Here is a 21,019-nt window from a genome sequence, read left to right as displayed (position 1 = left end):
GTCAAGAAACTTGTGAAGTCGTAACGATTAATTTCATTTAAGATACTAATTAGGGGGTGATTTTCTCAATTTTTTTACCAAAACCAAAAGGGACTAACTTTATTTTGAGCGTAACTTGTTTAATTTTGATGCTAGAATTTTTTTTTATAAAACAAAAATGAAGCTTTTTTTAAACACTTTAAATAAGTTTTAATAAGTTTTCCTCGAAATGTGCTTCGTTTTTGGTTATTTCACGTTAAAATATTTCATTTGGAATTTGACGAACATGAACCTATTTTTCATTAGCTATAACTCTGCTTCTACTAAATGTAGAGACGTGATATATACACCATTTTTTAAATTTTTTAAAGGCTATATTTTTGCTAAGATTTTTTTTTCGACAAAATACATACTATTTGAGTTATTTGCGAGAAACCGTCTAAAAGCGTGGTTATTTTGTTGAAAAAATGAACATATTCACTGCCAAATAACTCGAAAAGTATTGACTTAGTGAAAAATCTCTATAGAACAAAAGTTACTTAAAATTAGCCAGTTTATCCATTTCCTGACTTTCTTTGGACGAATATTTTTTCACCCCCAAGAGGGGGTGAAAACCACCCCCAGGGCAAAAGCACATATCGGCACAATATCACTTTTTTTCTTTGACTTGTTAGCTATGTGTATGCCAAATTTCATGTCAATCCAAGCGGTTCTTTAAAATTTAGAGGTTTTGCAATATTTTACCGTTAAAGAACGGACTACAGTCGAACCCGCTTATTAGAATACCTGTTAAAGGAATATCCCGCTTTAAGGAATGGAAATTTGAGGTCCCGGAACGTGTCTACTAGCCACCAATGATCGGTTATTAGAATATCCCGGTTATAAGAATACTTTTGCTTGGTACGAAGGCTATTCCAATAAGCGGGTTCGACTGTATTATATTTAAATAATGAATAATGAACTTTTAAACTAATTATTGATGGATCGGTCTCTAATTTTGAGAGTTTGTCAAGTACCTACACCAATACCCAACTTTGGGTGAAATTCCAAAGTCGTAGTTTAATTTTACTAATAGTTTATTAACAAATAACGATTTTGCCCTATTTTACAGTTTGCAAAGCAACACATTGATTGATGATTTTTTCACTTTTAAAAATGTTGAAGCTTTTTCAGTGTTCTAAAAAATCGAATTTTATATTTTTTTGTCAACTATTTAGCTTTTTAGTGTTGTGCGAAAAATAGAAAAATCGGTTTTTTATACTTAATTGTTAATAATTAAAAACGGCTCCGAACTCTTGGCAGGAAATAGATAGGTTTTCTTTCCATGGGTCTATAATAACTAAAAAAGTTGTCAGACACTTGGATTATTCAAAGTCCTGACACAAGTATTATTTCCCTGGACTAGTAAATTCTAATTCGGTATTTTGTTGCAGGAGGTGGATGATGACGTGAAGATGGGAGCTAACGTCAGCCGCCACTCGGCCAAAGGGTTGGGGCGGCGCTCGCAGTCCAGTGGCAGCATATGTAACGGCGGTGGCGGCGCGGGTAGCGGTGGCAAGGGTAGACATCCCGAGGGGAAGATATGCAGCAGTCTGCCTAGTTATCTGGACGATAGAGATAAGAATGGGGCCTGTAACAACAACCATGACGGGAAACATCATCTGGACGAGGTAATTTCAGATTTTGTTATGTAAATTGTGTAATGTACGAGAAAAATTTATTTATTTATAAAGCTGAGCAATAAGGCTGAAATACAATTAAATACGTAAAAGATGGTTTTGCTTGTTTTCGATTCAGAGGGATGCACAATCGCGGGACAGCTGTTTCCATCATTGCAGGCTTCCTCAACAGCGCTAGCGTGCACACCTCTAAATCGAAAAAGAGCTCGACCATCTATTTAAGAGAAATTTCAAAGATCATTGAAATTCCCATTGGGACGCGATCCAGCGACATTTCTTGCATATAATGCGATTGCATATAGTGGAGTCCTTTTTGTTTTCTATATTCGTCGTATGCGGTCTTATAAATTGTAAAACTCGCAGATTAAGGATGTACCAGAAAGAACTTTCAACAAGAAAAGTTTCAGATTTAAATAACTATTTACCATTTTAATTTTATTATAATGGTGAATTATGCATCAGACTTTTCAATTTGTTTAATAGTCCAGGGCGGATCTGTTTTGAGATGGATGTTGAGAGGTGACTCAAATTTTTTTGCAGAAATTGCTTGAAAATAAATCAAATAATATTATTTGAGTTATTCTCCCTCTCAAAAAGGTCCGGAACATTGTTTAAATAATCAAAATGTCAAAAATTGAAGGAAAAATTCGATTTTTTTCTTCGTTTTTTGATTATAATTTTAAAAGTATTCATTTCCGAGAAAAGTTGTACTGACATAAAAGTTGCGTATTTAAATTTCCTACAATATAAAATTGGTTAAAATTTAAAAAAATAGTCAGCCTAGTTTGAAAATTGCAATAATTGCGAAAAAAAACATACAAAAACAAGTATTCGCATTTTACGTTTTTCAACCATTTCACTTAGGACCTTCATATTTCACCCAGAAAAACTTTATGATACAGTAAAACAATACTTTAAATTTCTTTAAGATCGATTTAATAGATTTTGCAAAATAAATTTTGCAATCCAGCTTTCGCAAAAAAAATTCATTTTTTCAAAATGTTACAGGACTGAAAATAAAGTAGATAGCAAGTTAAATTTTTTTTTGCTTATAGAACGGTACTGTACCTTTCATATGCAATTTTCAAAATTAAAATCGATTAATTACCACGGCGTCAGAAAATTTTTGAAATAAACAATAATTTTTGGTGCTACGCGCAGGACAGCGGTGTTCGATTCACACAAGTTGATTTCCACCAAAATTTCTTCCAATCTTTATCTAATATATTATTTTCTTACTCTATATTTTGTTGTATTTTAATATTTTAATTCCACAAAAATCAAACTAATTTTATTATTGTTTGTGAAATATTGTTTAAACAATTGCATATGTTTAAAAATAATAAACTTTTATTATTTAAGTTAAAATATATGAACAAATAAAGTTTTTGCTAATAAAAGTGTTATTTCAAAGGATAGAGTATGTGTTTTTATTTTGCAATAAACAAATTTATTTATTTATATCGAAATGTAATAAAAATTAAAATGTATTAATCATTATCAAAGGTCATTGCAATGCCCAATCAGAGCAAACTATCCGCTGTCCTGCGCGTAGCACCAATAATTATTGTTTACTTAAAAAAATTCCTGACACCGTGGTGTTAATCGATTTTAATTTTGAAAAATGGCGAATGAAAGGTACAGTACACTTCTATATGCAAAAAAATTTTCAACTTGCTATCTGCTTTATTTTCAGTCCTGTAACATTTTGAAAAAATGAATATTTTTTACGAAAGCTGGATTGCAAAATTTATTTTGCAAAATCTATTTAACCGATCTTAATAAAATTTACAGTGTTATTTTATTATGTCATAAGGTTTTTCTGGGTCAAATATGAAGGTCCAAAGTGTAGCATAAATGGTTGAAAAACGTAAAATGCGAATACTTGTTTTTGTATGGTTTTTTTCGCAATTATTGCTATTTTGCAACAAGGGTAACTATTTTTTAAATTTTGAACCAATTCTATATTGTAGTAAATTTAATTATGCAACTTTTATGTCAGTACAACTTTTCTCGGAAATGAATACTTTTAAAATTATAATCAAAAAACCAAGAAAAAAATCAAATTTTTCTCCTTAATTTTTTGACATTTTGATTATTTAAACAATGTTCCGGACCTTTTTGAGAGGGAGGATAACTCAAATATTATTATTTGATTTATTTTCAAGCAATTTCTGCAAAAAAATTTGAGTCACCTCTCAACGTCCAAATGTACTAATATTTTTACAGATGCGCCCTGGTCTATAAGAGATGTTGCTGGATCGCGTCCCAATGGGAATTTCAATGACCTTTGAAATTCCCCTTAAATAGATGGAGCTGTTTTTCGATTTAGAGGTGTGCAGGCTACCGCTGTTGAGGAAGCATGCAATGGTCGAAACAGCTGTCCAGCGATTGTGCATCCCTCTGAATCGGAAACAAGCAAAACCATCTTTTAATTTTTTATCTTTACTCAGATTTGAGTACTAGGAAGTTTCTTGCTGTCCTTTTCCTAGACGAATGAAAACGGAATGTGATTGCATATAGTGGAGTCCTTTTTGTCTTCTATATTCGTCGTCTGCGGTCTTATAAATTGTAAAACTCGCAGATTAAGGATGTACTAGAAAGAACTTTCAACAAGAAAAGTTTCAGATTTAAATAACTATTTACCATTTTAATTTTATTATAATGGTGAATTCTGCATCTGAGACTTTTCAATTTGTAACAATTAACCCTTATCCGGGCAACACATTTTACTTACGTAACCGGGCAACTCGGGTTCGTTGGGCCCACCACTGTTCTTGAATTACTCTGGGCTAATTAGCAAAATACAAGGAAAAGTTATTTACCAGCAATTTTATTGCTGGAATCGAATGTTATTATTGTATGTATTAATAATATAGGTATGCAAAGTTCGCAGATAGTGTGCTACTTCTTTTATAAACAAAATGGCGCCCGAAAATCGTGTTTTTTTCAATTTTTGCTCTATAACTCCAAAGATTTTAACTTTAAACCAAAAACAGCCAAATAAAAATTCACCGCAATTAAATTCTGCATAGAGACGTGTTTTTCCCGATTCACTTTGACGAAAACTTTTCCCGGAAAAAGCGGGTTTTTCCAACAAAATCTTTAATTTTCAACTAAAATTTTAGATAAGTAATTGTTAATCAATAATTAAATAACTTGGTAATATAAAAGCGCTTTTTGTATAGATTATAATTCCAGAAGCTGATGGAAATTGAATGAACAGTTTAGCAACAATTAAAATGTTAATTAAAAATTTACGGTCGCTATAATAACGACAATAATTGTGATGCATAAGAATAGCTACTATTTTTTCATAAAATGACACTATACCTATCTAATGTACTTTACAGAATTGAAATTGGACTATTTAAGCGGTATCAGGAATATTTTAAATTTATAAACAATATTTTGGCTTATAAACAAATAGAATATCTCGGGAAATATTAAACTAAATTAAATTGTGAAAACTATCGATAATACGTGTGAAAATTGCCAAAAATGGCAAAATTCCAATCAAAAATTAAGTTGGAGAAAATGTAACCCTCAAAGTTCAAAATCGGTATACGTTAAAAAAATGCATTTTCTCGGCTTCCCATGGAGCAATTTCCTTCATTCTTTTTTTGTTCCTTAATAACTCGAGTGGAGCCATCGAACTAACGCATTATTAAATGTCAAACTTGCTTTTGTTTTGTTATAATACATTAATTTATTTATAAGAACAGAAAATTACATATTTTTTTCCAGATGTAGGCTTTTTTTTAGATAAACTTACTACGTGTACCTTTTAAAGTTAAAAACATAAATATTCTCATTTGAAAGCTGTATAATTATTTAAACAATTTTTATTTAAACAAATTAAAATTTTGTGTTATAATAAATAAATTAATTTATTATAACAAAACAAAAGCAAGTTTGACCTTTAATAATGCGTTAGTTCGATGGCTTTACTCGAGTTACTTGGTAACAAAAAAATAATGAAGGAAATTGCTCCATGGGAAGCCGAGAAAATGCATTTTTTTAACGTATACCGATTTTGAACTTTGAGGGTTACATTTTCTCCAACCTAATTTTTGATTGGAATTTTGCTATTTTTGGCAATTTTCACATGTATTATCGATAGTTTTTATTATAATAATATATGCCACGAGTATTTTAAGGGTATGAATATTGGTGTGGAGAAAGAGGAAAAAAATAAAACGGTGATGGTTTGAAAATTATGATCCTATTGTTTATATCTTTGCCGTAAATTCCGGTCAACTTTGACCGGTTGTATCTCAGGAACTACTTATCATAATTAAACTTTTTTTATTGTAAAAGAAGCGTCCTGCCACTGTTTTTCGAATAACATTTTCACAATTTAATTTAGTTGAATATTTCCCGTGATATTCTATTTGTTTATAAGCCAAAAATTTTTTTTTTATTTTAAAATATTCCTGAGGCCGCTTAAATAGTCCAATTTCAATTCTGTAAAGTACATTAGATAGGTATAGTGTCTTTTTATGAAAAAGTCATAGTTATTCTTACGCATCATAATTATTGTTGTTATAGCGACCGTAAATTTTTAATTAACAATTCAATTGTTGCTAAACTGTTCATTCAATTTCAATCGGCTTCTGGAATTATAATCTAAACGAAAAGGGATTTTATATTACCAAGTTATTTAATTATTGATTAACAATTACTTATCTAAACGTTCAGTTGGAAATTTAGAGATTTTGTTGGAAAAACCCGCTTTTTCCAGGGAAAGTTTTCACTAGTAATACCACTAGAGGTCAAATTATTTCCGGAAATTTTTTTGAGATCATGAATATTTTGAAAATTTCCCGAGTCGCAGACGAGGGAAATTTTCTAAAAATATTCATGATCAAAAAAAAATTTCCGGATATTAATTTGACTTCGCTTGGTATTCGGTAAGAAAATTCCACACCAAATTTGCATTTGAAAATCCAAAGCTGCATGAACAGATTAATAGCGCGCCATAGCTTTATCAGCAATTATTTAGGCTTTCAAATTCGTAATTTCTACTCATTGTAGTTGTATGGGAATACCATTTCAAGATAGAAAATAGTATATTCTTCAATTTTACATAAGTTTTGAGTAACTACAAGTGATAGAAAATGAATCAAAACTAAATTATGTAAACAAATAAAAACCAGTCTGTCAAAAATGTTCTGTTATTGTAAACGTCAAAAAATTTACACTATAATTCGCTGTTGGGTACCCCACGAGCAAAAAATTTCCGATAAAATACCTCCGTTGTCATGGTGATCTGTCAAAATAACGTATTTTGATTGGTTCAAAATTACAGGTGTGGAATTTTCATAGAAGTAAATCGGAAAAAACACGTCTCTATGCAGAATTTAATTTCGGTAATTTTTATTTGAGTGTTTTTGGTGTAAAGTTAAAATCTTTGAAGTTATAGAGCAAAAATTTAAAAAAACATGATTTTCGGGCGCCATTTTGTTTATAAAAAAAAGTAGCACACTATCTGCGTGCGGACTTTGCATACCTATATTATTAATATATAAAATCATAAGATTCGATTCCAGCAATAAAATTGCTGGTAAATAGCTTTTCCCAAAAATGGCCTATTCTCCGATAATCAGCCCAGACTAAATGTACTATTCATATTTAGCCATATATTTCTATTATTATTTTTTGATTTTTTATTAAAGTTGGATTTAAATTGTCTAGATTAAAAAAGGTGCTACTATAGTATGCGGTCTACCTCGAGGGTGCGATCTACCTGAAGGATTTGCACAAAATAATTGGACCCAAATAAAGACTTAATTAATTAACAAATAAAAACTTTTGCAAATCTACCAGGCCATTTTGCACTTTTTGCACTTTGCTTTTTATTATGTCGCAGGATCGAATACGTCCTGTCGGTTGTGGTTGACTCTTCCAGTTAATTCTATCCTTAGTTACTCTAGTAAAAAGTATTTTTTCCCTCGTAAAAATTACACATTCTGAAATCTTGGAACTTGTAGCTACACATTCTTCTTCATTATCACGCAATACTACTTGCTGATCATCCTATTCACTTGCTTCCGAAAGGTGGCCTTCAATTTCAGAGTCACTTTCAATGCCACCTACTTCAGGAGATTCCTCATCATCGGAATCTCATAAATTATTAGCAATATCTTGCAGTCCTGCAGCTGACAATGGTATTCGGAACATTTCACTGTAATTCAATATAATTTTAGGAGCTTAGTTGTCGACACTAACATCGACATCAAACGACTGATAGCAGATGCATTATTTATTTAAAAATATGTATAGGTACCTACCTAAAAATACTATTGCATTCCAACAACGATTATCAGTTTTAAAATTCATTTAGAATAGATGTAATACCTATTGTAAGCATCTCTTTGATGTTCACATCCAAGAGGTTTACATTGTTTGTTACACGTTTAGACTTTAATATTGAATTTCCGGAATTATAAAAGTCGTTTAGATAATCCACAAAAACATTACCTGACTGCCAGATCAACTTCTATAACAAAGATTTAGACTTTAGGTATAAATACAAATAGGTTCCGACGGGCCCGTGTTGCTCATTTACGTGACAAAATTCTTTCGACGCAATAATTTTAAAAATGATAATATATATTTTGAATAGCTCATGACTATGTTGAAGGAAACATACTTCTAAACAAATTCAGTGGTGCATAAAATTCAATAAAATTTTTTTTATCAGTTTATGATAAAATAATTGGCGTTTTGGGCCCGTTGGACCCACCTTGCCCGGATAAGGGTTAAATACATTTATATTATAAAATATAATACCTATATATTACAAACTTGTTTCAAGTGGAGTGGCTTCTTGTCCAATCATGATCCTTGCCTACTGAATTGACTTACTATTCTTCTCCATTCATCCCTGTTTGTTGCTCTTTCTTTCCAACCATAATTGCCTGTTTTCTGAGATTCTGAGACTTTCCATTATGCTATCAAACCATTTTCGTCTGGGTCGGCCTTTCCTTCTTTTGGTGATTGGACCCCGTTTTAGGATCATCTTTGGCATAATCTTTCTTTCCATTTCACCGGGTTTTTGCCTCCATAGATAGCTCTGAGAATTTTCCCATCTTTCCCATTTCTCAGTATTCGCTTTTTTAGTTATCCATACTTCGATACCATGCGTCATTGTGGTCCTTATTATCGTTTTAAGTATCCTTAAGTTTGTCTTTCTCGATATATATTTGGATTTTATTAGCGTTTTTAGTCTTCCCATCTTTTTATTTTCCTTTGCCAATCTGACATTCAGTTCCCCTTCTTCCTGATATTTCTCTTCTATAATAACCCCCGATCCGTAAAATAGACTACTCTCTCGCAATTATATTGCCCTGATTCATTTGGTTTAAAAGTAAACTGTCAGTCTTCTTTTTGCTCTTTATTTCCGAGTATCATGTACTTTGAATTTTCCTGGTCAGTAATTAGGTCAAAATATTTTGCCTGCTTTTGTAATCTTTTGAACACATTTATCAATTCCTTTCTTATTGTTTTTGTTAGAACTGTAAGATCATCAGCGAAGGCCAGACATTGATGTTCATTTTTAAATATAGTTCCGGTCATTTTAACTTGGATATTTCTGATTATTGCTCCCAATACCAAATGCACCGTGGATATCGGATTTCCTTGTCTAAGACCTCTGTTCACTTCAAATTGATCCGATGAGAATCCTCTCCACACTACATGATTTCGTTTGATATTCAGTCTTTCTTACCACCCTAACCAATTTTGCGTGTATGCTCAAAGAGAAAAATGTATATACGTGTATAATAAAAGATGAACATGGGTAAAGCTATTTTACATCAAATACTTTTCTTTTCAGGTTGATAGGATCCCTCCCATTGGCGATAGCGCTCCTCTTCACTGGAAGTTCTCCGACACGCAAACAATTTGCGACCAAGGTTATGGTTCCGAGAGATCACCGGAGGAAGAATATCCTCCGAATCTCACCAGTTTAGAACAAGACTCTCTACAATGTCACCATCATCTTGAACCCCATGCTTGCTACCCCTTCATCACTCCAGGTAAGCGTTTGCATTTTTATTTTTTCTAGGGTTTTGTTATTATTGTCCGTATTCTTTATTACACAACAATTAATATGGAATTAAACTATCTATAACTTCTGCAAGAAAAATAATGAAACTTAAAAAAATATTATCTATATTAGATACAATTGGATCAAGAATTGTTAGATGATGATTTTCACAGACGATTAGTGTTTCGCGAGCGACTGATGGACATTTATACCGACGACAGCTAATTTACTCTTTTCTGATGAGGCACATTTTTGCCATAACTGTAGGTTTGGTCATATGACAATCCTCATTGGATTTGTGAAGCACATACATCCAAAAAAGTTGAATGTTTGGAAGAGAATTATCCAATAGTTCCATTTTTCATAAAAGAAAACTTGATTGACAGTATTAAAATTTACTAATCAACCAAATTATTCCTGCACTTCAACAGACTGGCCAGTTACACAAATTTTTGGCTTTAACAAGATTTAGTGCCTCCCCAATATAATTGACCGCTTAGAGATTTTTTGAATTCGCCTTTTCCAAATCGATGGAGAGTACGTGGAGCAATCATAGAGTGGCCTGCTTGTTCTCAGGAACTTAGCCCGTTAGATTTTTTCTTTAGGATCTTCGAAATGCACGTGTTTACATTACGCGACCAAAACATTATTAGTGTGAACTAATACGTGGAGAAAAGCGAATCACGATTAATAATAGTCTTGCATATTGTCAGGAGGTGAATGGCGTGAAAGAAAGAAAGTACTGAGACGATCATCATTATCACAGTGTGTCCGCCTACAACGTTTTCAATGGGCATTAGAATAGAATAAAACAGCCTTCAAAAAACTGTTGAATGCAAGGATGCCAGTGAAGAGACCTATTGAAAGACAGAGAAAGAAATTGGAGGATGATGTGGATGGGTAGGCAAGAAAATCTGCTTCCTTTATGGCTATAGCATAGACCAGGGGTGGGTAAAGTGCGGCCCTCGGGCCGCATGCGGCTCTTTATACATTTTTTTGCGGCCCGCGGAAAAAAGTGAAATATTTTCATTTAAAGATTTTTTTTAATTATTGCTAATAATAATAAATAAATATAGATAATGCAGCTATTAATTAACACTTTCGCAGCGGGTGATTTTTCCGCAAATTTCCAACATAACACGCACAATTATTTTAATTTCTGTCAGAGTTTTGTCGTCTTCCTGAATCAAATCTACGAAATTACAACAAATTAATGGAAACGATATTTTTGAAGTAGTCAGGAACTGTTTGGAAAATTTTAAATTAACGCTGTAACCACCTACAGTAAGTGTAACAACTGACGTAGCACCAAATTTAAGAGGAGCAAATATTGTAATGTTGAGAAAGCTTAAACATTATGTCCATGAACAATATTCAGAACATCAGTTATTATTTTTCACTGCTTAATCCATGAGCAGGTATTGTGCAAAAATGTTTTGCAAGTAGTCAACGCCAACGTCATTTCAATTTTAACTAATACTGTTAATTATTCGTTCAATAGGATTAAATCATCGAGCATATTTTATATTATTTAATTCTTTCAAAGAAAACAAAAACAATGAAGGGAATCTAAGGTTTTTCAAATTTATAACTTTGTTTATTTTGATTTAAATGACGCGTGTTGCATATTACGTATGATTCTCTTCAAATATTTAAGTAACTAATAGCAATGTGACAATAGAATTTATTATTTTATTTGGTAATAAGCCACAATTTAAGTTTGAAATTAAATTTATTGGACGTTTCCATTTCCACTTCGGAAATCGTTATCAAAATACAAACCATTAATAAATTAAACTAATTAAATAAATGCTTAATTTATTATGTTTTGTATTTTGATAACGATTTCCGAAGTAGAAATCGAAACGTCAAATAAATTTAATTTCAAACTTAAATTGTGGCTTATTCCCAAATAAAATAGTAAATTGCATAATATGTCACAAGCCTCTCAGAACAATATTAGGGAAAAAAGAAATGGGTTCATAAATAAAATAAAAATAAATAAATATATAGATTATATACACATATTTTATATTTGAGGGAAATACCATGCTTAATTAAGTGCGAACATTATTTAGGTGGGAGGGGTACGGTTTGAAAAATTTGAATTTTTTTATTATTTTATAATTTTGATTTTTTTTATTATTTTAAATGAAAGTACATAAATAAATTAATAGATAAATAAACTTCAAGAATACTCTCTAACATTTTCAGCTTGACCGGAGTAAAATTACCGGAAGTAAAGCATGTTTAATATCCCTACCTTCGACTCACTTTGCAGTAGCTTGAGCGTAGTGAGAAACGTTCAACAGCTGTTCCCGTCTCTTTTGTAAATTACTCTGCGATTCAAAAACATATTCCAGCGTGCATCACTTTACAATTTGACAGACAAAAAACAAATTGCAATAAAAGTTGTCAAACCAAACCCGTTTTTCTCAAAACTGCTTTTTTCAAAGGCGGTGGATATTGTAACTCAAAAACTGCCTACTTGACAGATCCACCTGAAATTTTTCATAGATTTTCTTTAGACATTTCGTGAGGTAACTCTATCGAGATATGTTTTGGTTAACAATAATAAATATGTTGATTTTCACCCATTTTTACAAAAATTTCGTTATTTTGACTTGTATTTTGAGTGATATCAGAAACTCAAAAATCGTTAAAACTAAAAAACTCAACAGAGTTACCTCGAGAAACTCATAAGCTAATAAAATATTTTTGAATTTTTTGTTTCATATGAGCCATTCATTGACGAGTTCTACTGCAAAATCCATTTGCCACCGTTTGCTTATTTTCAATATTTGGTCTTGAATTTTTTTTTTGAATAATCTTTGCATTGTACTGAGTATATTTATTTAATTTAAAAAAATTCTACCATAATTTAAGGAAAAGTACTTTAAATGTTGATTTCAAACCATTCACACCCCCCCCTTAAACAAAATTAGTAAAAAGTTAAAAATTCGAACATGTACGGTAACAAATATTGCGGCCCTCGGTAATAGACCAAAAATATTTTGTGGCCCTTACTAAAAAAAGTTTGCCCACCCCTGGCATAGACCGTCAGATTCCTGTTCTAATGATTTTTCTAAACTTGACTCATTATTAATATAGCGTCGGTGCATGATCTTCCTGACCTAAAACCTTGTTGTTCTTTTGTTAATGTTATAATTTCATTTAGTTTGTTTGATAGCACTTTGGTTGTTAGTTTTAATGATGTTGTGTTTAATAAGTTAATTCCTCCGTAATTTGTCGGGTCCGACTTGTCACTTTTTTTGAAGGGAGGTATTAGGATGCAATCTCCATTGTTGTGGTATTCTGTTTTATTTTATTATTTTTTGTATTAGTTTTAAAAGTTGTTAGTCGGGGTCCGGACAAATAATCCCGGACAAAAAATCCCCACAAATTATCCCTGGACAAAAATCCCCGGACAAAAAATCCCCGGACAAATAATTCCCGGACAAAAATCCCCGGACAAATAATCCTCGGACGAAAAATCCCCACAAAAAATCCCGGACAAATAATCCCCACAAATTTTTTTGGACAAAATATCCCCAAAAAATCCCCAAGAAATATTTACTGCCGAATAGATATCTAAGAGTTTTCCGGAAATTTCAACAAATTTAAAATTCCAATTACATGCTGAAAACTTCAAATTTTACATGACAAAAAAGTGTGAGTTTTTTCAAAAATCGTGGAAGATATGGGGAATGAGCTAAGGCCCCGTTTTCATCTCAGGTGCTTAACGCGCGTTAAGATAACGCGCGGTTGTAACTATATACATACATTTTACTGAAGACCGTTCACATGCTAACGCGCGCTTTAGGTCATTAAGACGCGCGTTGGCATGTGAACGGTCTCAAGTAAAATGTATGTAGTTGTAATCGCGCGTTATAAAAATTTGCGTTAAGCGCCTGTAATGAAAACGGGGCCTTAGCTCATTCTTCATAATTTCCACGATTTTGAAAATACTCACACTTTTTTGTCATGTATAAACAATTAATGTTAACAAAAATATAACACAAATAAAGCCTTAAACATAAAATCCTTTATAAAAGGTATATTTGTTAAAATCCCTATACAGGGCTACATCAAAGACAGAACTAGTTTTCGATCGGTTGACCGATCATCATCAGTGTAATCCTAAAATGTGTACAACCAGATAAAATGATGCAAAATATTTAAAATGTTGACTAAGGTCATAAAAAGTTATAGGTTATACTCACTTAGAATCTGCATGCTAACCACCAAAGTAAAAATATTTGGGTAAAAACCCTTTACAATTGATCCGTCATAGGAACATATGAAGAAGATGTGATTTATAACATGGATGCATAAAATATCCAATGTTTTACACCCGAGGTACCAATGAGCTCAATCTGACAAGTTCACATCATGGCTGTATAGGGCTTTTCATTCACAGTCATTTGTTTCGAGCTTCTGTCATGTGTCACATAATATTAATATATCTACGTCATACGTTATTGGTATTGCCAATGATACAAACCAAAGACGTATGACGTAGATATATTAATATTATATGACACATGACAGAAGCTCGAAACAAATGACAATCGATGAAAAGCCCTATAACGGAAATTCTGAATAATGACATGACAGGAATGACATTTCCACAGGAAGTTATAATTTCCCTGTTGTTTTGTGGTATTTATTGTAAAATTTGTTAAATTAATAACAATAAAAACAGTCGTTCCCACTGTGGTAAATAGTCTATTAAAATGGAAATAGACTTGATGTAAATGTTAAAATATTGTAATGAAAGAAGTAGGCAAACCACATTACACATAATACGGAAAACTTAATAAACGTTATCAAACCCTTTATATGTGATATCTACGGCTTAGAAAAGCAGTTGTATGTTTATTTAAAGTTATCAGTTGTATAATATAGGTTTATAATATAGGTAATATATTAGTTGTATAATATAGGTTAATATAGTTGTATAATAAATAAAGGTTTCAGCATGGAATTTGAATTCTAAATTTGTTAAAATTTCGGGAAAACTTTTAGATAACTATTCGGCAGCAAATATTTCTTGGGGATTTTTTGTCCGGGGATTATTTGTCCGGGGATATCTTGTCCAGGGATAATTTGTGGGGTTTTTTTGTCCGGGATTATTTGTCCGGGGATTATTTGTCCTAGCTTCGTCAGATCTTGTCCTCCGTCCTATATGAGTTCGTTCTATATTCTGTCCTTTCCTGGTGTTACCTCTCTCTCCTCTATGTTTATTTCTTCGTCTGTCGTAACTTCAGGGGTTGGTTTGAAGAATCCGTTTGACATTTTAATTGAAAATGAAATTTTTGAACATAGATAATATATGTTTATGTTCTATTTTCAATATTCTATTGTGTTTGTAAACTTTCTTTAAGTACTGGTAATAAACTTACTAGTAAATTTACGTTCATTAAGTTAAAGTACACAATCTATACTACATTCGCTCTCGCGAGATTTTTTTTGAGACATTCGGAATAGGAAACCTACAACACAAAAATTCCTACCTCACACTATTAACTGCTAAAATCAACTCAAATTAACTTAATCTTACATTAAAAAAAGAAGAATTATTAGAAATAGTGGGAGTGTCTACTAATCCCATAAAATTTTGTGAAGTTTATTTCTACAAAATATTTTTATTTTGTACAATAAATAATTTTCTCATTTGCTATCAATACGTTATAATGGTTTAAATAAATAAATATTGATTGGCGTAAGGTTTATGTTATTTTTATGTCTGTTTACTATTAATAATATTGGATATGAGCAGGTGCGTTGGTTTTGTAGTAATTTCCAGTCACTTCTGACAACTGAATTTTTCAAAAAAGAAATTACTAACGTCAGTGTCAAAAAAAATCTCGCGAGAGCGAATGTAGTATAGTAGTATTTTCGCTTCAATTAACGCTACAATTAAACTTCGACGTGTGTGAATCTATACATTTACTGAAGTTCAGGCTTTAACTGTAACATATATACCAAACCTTTTATAAACAGAAGTTGTTTTCAGTTTTCGTACAATTTTGGCGTTTATAATGAAATCATAACAGTTAACCTAATTTTCTAGCTTTGCCATGAAAATAATGGAAGTACTAGAACGCTTTGCGGTCACAATACCGATAATTTACTACATATTAACTTTTAATTGAAAATGCATTAGAATAAACATTTTATGTAATAACACATATTAAATAATGATATTAGTGTTTTAATTATTAACATAGTTAGTTATGAATTATCGAACGTTTAGATACACATATTTTAATAAATCAGTCAGAGAGAAAATGGAAAATACCACGTCATAATTCTGCTATAATTTCACCCCTTTTATTTGTAAATATTGTTACACATATACACTTTAATTGAAACACCTACAATATTACAATACTTAATATAACTGTCAACTAACTATCATCAGAATCTAACTCTAAAGAAACTGCATGTCTTTAGAGTTACGACGTGAGTTGTGAATGCTTCTGCTACTGTGGTATATTCTTGATTAGGGAGGGGTACAATTTCAGCTAATTTTGGAAAATAATCCATTGCAACCGATAAGTACTTGTTTCCTTTCTTTTTCATCGGACGTGGACCGAGAATATGCTATGCAAGTTGTTCAAAAGGCTCGCCAGAAATATTTGTTCCTTTGTTATCACAAATAATTCTTTTTCTAGACCTTTTCTAGCATTAACTAAATCGCGTGTCTTACACCAATCGTCTACATCTCGGCGATAATTGATCCAGTAAAATCTGTCTCGAACTCTGGTCAGTGTTTTTTGACTCCAAACTGCCCTCCAGAAAGGTTACTATGAAGTTCTTGCAATACAAGGGTTGTCTACAGCTAATGCCGTTTCCCTTTCGTCAGCCAGGACTTCCATTTTTTTCGATCTTCCCAGTCTCCGTCTTCCAATCTTTTCCTAGACATGGCTCAGTCGACTTCGTTTTTCGAAGATCTTCTCGGTCGTCCTCTTCTTCTTGTTCCTCTTGGGCTCCATTCTGCAACCTTGTTTATCCAAGTGTTTTCTGTACCATTTTAGTCTTCTTTCGTCTATATATTGCAGAGCATCTTTTTCCACTTGCATTCTTCTCCTTATCTCCTCATTTGTTATTATGTCTCTTCTGGTGAGACCACAGCATTTCTCCAGTATTCCATTTCGGTTGCCAGAATGCTCTTTTGGGTTTTTTTGTTGATGACCCAAATTTCTGCTGCATATGTCATGATGCTTCTTATTATTGTCTGGTATATCATTTTTTTCCCTTGATGTTCTTATTCCAGATTACATTATGGAGTTGTCTGATGCAAGATCTTGTTTGTCCCAATCTATTTTTTATTTCTGCTTCTGTTGTTCCGTTTTTCGACAATATAAAGTCTAAATATTTAAAATTCTTCGTTCCTTTTATTTCTACTTGTTCTTCTATTTCTAAGTTTTTGACGTCTTCTTCCGATATTGCTAAGTATTCCGTTTTCTTCATATTTATTTCCAGGCCCACCTTTTTGTATTCCTCTTTTAGTTTTCTTACCATATAACTGATATCCTCTTCATCTTGAGCCATCACCACTTGATCGTCTGCGAAACACAATGTGTAGAGATAATCGTCCCTTATCGGTATTCCCATACCCCTACATTTTGTCTTCCAAGTTGTTAGTGCGCGTTCTAAAAATATTTTAAATAGAGTTGGTGACGTTGGGCATCCCTGTAGTAATCGTTTTGTTGTTTTGAATTTAGCAACTACCTTGTTTCCGATTTTTATATTTACTTCATTTCCACTGTACGTGTTCTTGATTGCTTGTGTTAGGTTAGGTGGTATACAGTACATCATATGGTCAACAGTACATACGAACACATAAGAGAATGCATGATACAAGGAGGCCTGGAAGCGCTAGGAGAAATAGAAAATACAAGAGATAAAAATTACAAATAAGAATTCCACGAAGATCCCTTAGAGAAAATAAAAGAAAAAAAAACTATACCATAAATACCTAAGCACAAAAGATCCACAAGACCTCCGTAAATGTAGAGATAAGAACAGAGAAGTTAGGGTTATTACAACGAAAGGAAAAAATGAACTATGGGAAAGGTCATGTAGAAGTATAGAACAGAATATGGGAGGATCAAGAAGTTCAGAAGCCTGGAAAATTGTGAAATCATTACGAACCAACAGGAAAGAGAAAACTTTTAATACAATACATACACGACGACGAGTGGGAGAATCACTATAAAAATCTACTGATAGAGCAAAGACCAGAATTCAGCATTGATGGAGACGAACAAAAAATAATGACCAAGAAAGAATTGTCATAACAGACAAAGAGATGAAACAAGCAATAAACTCTATGAAGAACAATAAAGCTGGAGGACCAGGAGGAATTGTGGCGGAACTAATCAAATACGGAACAGAGAAATTAAGAAGAATGATATGCCGAATAATTGAAAGAACAATAAATGGAGAGAACATCCCTAAACAATGCCAGGAAGCCTACATAACATCGATATACAAAAAAGGGAACAGAAAATATTGCGAAAATTACAGGGGGATAACGGTCATCGATATACAATGAGAAGACTGTATGGCAGGATCCTCAGGAGCAAAATAGAGAGAAATATAGAAGATAAAATCGGAGAAGAATGAGCAGGTTTCACAGCAGGGAAATCATGTCTAGATCATATCCATACAATACAACAGACAATAGAGAACTAAAGAGCTAAAAACATGGCGTTTATAGACCTTAGGAAGGCATACGACACCGTGCCAAGGAAAGAACTGTACAAAGCAATGACTAAAATGTTGAACTGTACGTACCCCATTTTGGGACTTTCCCACTTATGATATAATACATCATTAGAAAGATACATAGATTTCCAATGAGCCCATTACGTCTTTATAGTTCCGGTTTTTTAATTTCTGCCAAAGAGCGAGGCCCCATTAGTGCGTTGCGTTGCGTTGCGAACGGAACAATGCATTGTTCCGTTGCGACGTCTCAAAGCAGCGCAACGCAGTAATGGGGCCTCACCCTAGGTTTACTCCATTTTATGCCATTGTCGTATTACTTTTAAGTCATTGTCATTACCTTTCTTTTGACTCTTTTTAAGGTTTTCCAATGAAGTCTGATCCATTGAATACATTGTTTTGTATTTTGATAAGAATTTCCGAAGTGAAGATCAAAACATCAAAAATATTAATTTGAAAGTAAAATTGCGGCCTATCCCACCAAAAATAGTAAACAAAATTTTATTCTGAAGATTTATGATTAATTTGTTCTGCATAATATCCATCCCACGAATGCATTCATCTTTAGTATCGGCTACAAGAAATAGGTGTTTTATCAAGGTGTTACCAATCTATATCAGTGGTTCTTAATCTTTTTGAGTCATGTACCACAAAATACTTTTTAATATTTTTGGTACCACCTAACTGAAATAACTACCTATCTAGATAGGTAATCTAATTAACTGTAATAGTGCATGTACCACAGATTGAGAACCGCTGATCTATATGATTACCGTTTTCTCTAAATGAATTGGAATAGTGTGACTTGAAGCTGTTTCAAGAACTAAGTTTGTTTTAGTTGGCTGTAGTTTTCCATTCAAAAATCCGGTTGGAAATAGAGGATCTGGTTGCACCGATATCAATAATAGAAGTGTATTTTTGATTGTCAACATAGCTCTTCTGTCCATTTTTATTTTAAGTTTATATGCGAATTTGGAGGGCTTTTATTGGATACAGTCAACGCCCGCCCGTAATTGTCGACTTTTATTCGTATTCCTGGATATTGTTTGAATATCTGTGCTCAGTTGAAAGATATCGATTTCTTAGAGACCTATATCTACTATTTTTCTAGTACATAGTATTATGCGGCGGGCTTCTGGATGTCGATCTAGACGACCTTCTGACCTCCTTCTTGCAAATGTCCCATTCTTCTGCAATTAAAACATCTGTTTTTATTTCTGTGCTTAAAATGTCGGATAAAATAGGTTGTTAGTTATCTGCTGTTGTGAGTTCTTCATTTGCTCGAAAACTTATTGCTTCTGATTTTTTGGCTAGATTTGGAAACTCTTTTCGCCCCTTCATACTCCTGGGCTGAGGTTAGTACTCCCTTTAGCGTTTTGTGATGTAATCACAGAGCTTGTTACATTTCGATATCATGTAGTCTATCTATGAATACCTGTACCAATATCAACTGTTCCAGAAAATATTTAGGTGCCTAAGTACAATAATCTTTTAATATCGGCTTCAAATTATCTGGCTTTGGTTACGTTTTTGATATCGAGTTTTCAATTGACTGGAAAACCTATTTTAAATACGGCTAGCCATATCTTGTTTCTAAAACTTAAACTAGAAAGGTATAACTGGATGCATTCTGGGGAACAAATGGCAATATGTTTGCTGCCGGTCCTCAAAACGTCACTACCTTGAAAGCCATCATTTCTTTCTCAGTCCAACCATCTGCTCTAGCTGTAGCCTCGAATTGAAAACGAAAAGTTTCCCATGCTATTTGGCCATCGTATGTGGGTGGTTTTAAAATTTTGCTAGTTTTAATTGTGCCTGGTTTGTCTGTAGAAGATAATAAAGCTGTTTTTTCAGATTCGACATTAGTTACTGAATCAATGTTCGATAAAAAACTTGGGTATTAATTTTTCTTTCTAAGCTATTTTTTAAATTAGTTTTTAAATCATTTTGATGCTGTAATATTTTATTTTCTAAATCAGTTTTTATATCGTTGTTTTTCCTCTAATTTCTCTATTCTGTTAGCCATTTGACCTACCTCTACTTTTCTACGTCGCTCCTTCTCCTCTTCCTCTTCTTACCTACGCTTCTCTTTTTTCTTCCATTTTTAAATATTATGCGGGGGGTCCTACGTATCCATTTTTTACATAACCATAAACAATTACCTAATATATCTTTTATCCCACCGCTATCACCAATTTTACACTTTTTTACATTACTTTTATTGAAACACTAATATTAAATAATCTGGGCAGTATCGGAGAATCGGCCATTTTTGGAAAAAGTTATTTAGCAGCAATTTTATTGCTGGAATCGAATCTTATGATTGTGTATATTAATAATATTGTATGCAAAATCCGCAGATAGTGTGTTATTTTTTTATAAACAAAATGGCGCCCCCGTATCGTGTTTTTAAGATAAATTTACCGTAATTAAATTCTGCATAGAGACATGCAATAAAATTGCTGGTAAATAACTTTTCCTTGTATTTTGACAATTTGCTCAGAGTAACAATACTTATAGAGCTTTTAACTCAATGAAAACTATCAACTTCAAAAACTCAATTACTACTGTT

The 21,019-nt window shown here is 32.5% G+C and overlaps 1 protein-coding gene across 2 annotated transcripts in view; it reads left to right on the top strand.

Annotated features, from left to right (window-relative positions):
- Positions 1–21,019, top strand: part of LOC114344785 (uncharacterized) — an 834,291-nt gene that overhangs the window by 663,140 nt on the left and 150,132 nt on the right. For both annotated transcript variants that reach the window (XM_028295620.2, XM_028295626.2), the window contains exons 10-11: positions 1,413–1,649; positions 9,499–9,700. In XM_028295620.2, the coding sequence (XP_028151421.2) occupies positions 1,413–1,649; positions 9,499–9,700 (439 nt within the window). The remainder of the gene's footprint in view (positions 1–1,412; positions 1,650–9,498; positions 9,701–21,019) is intronic.

The sequence above is a fragment of the Diabrotica virgifera genome, chromosome 1, assembly GCF_917563875.1.
Source record: "Diabrotica virgifera virgifera chromosome 1, PGI_DIABVI_V3a".
NCBI lineage: Eukaryota > Metazoa > Arthropoda > Insecta > Coleoptera > Chrysomelidae > Diabrotica > Diabrotica virgifera.
The sequence above is the reverse complement of the archived record's forward strand: the minus strand, read 5'-3'. Positions and strand labels throughout refer to the sequence as shown.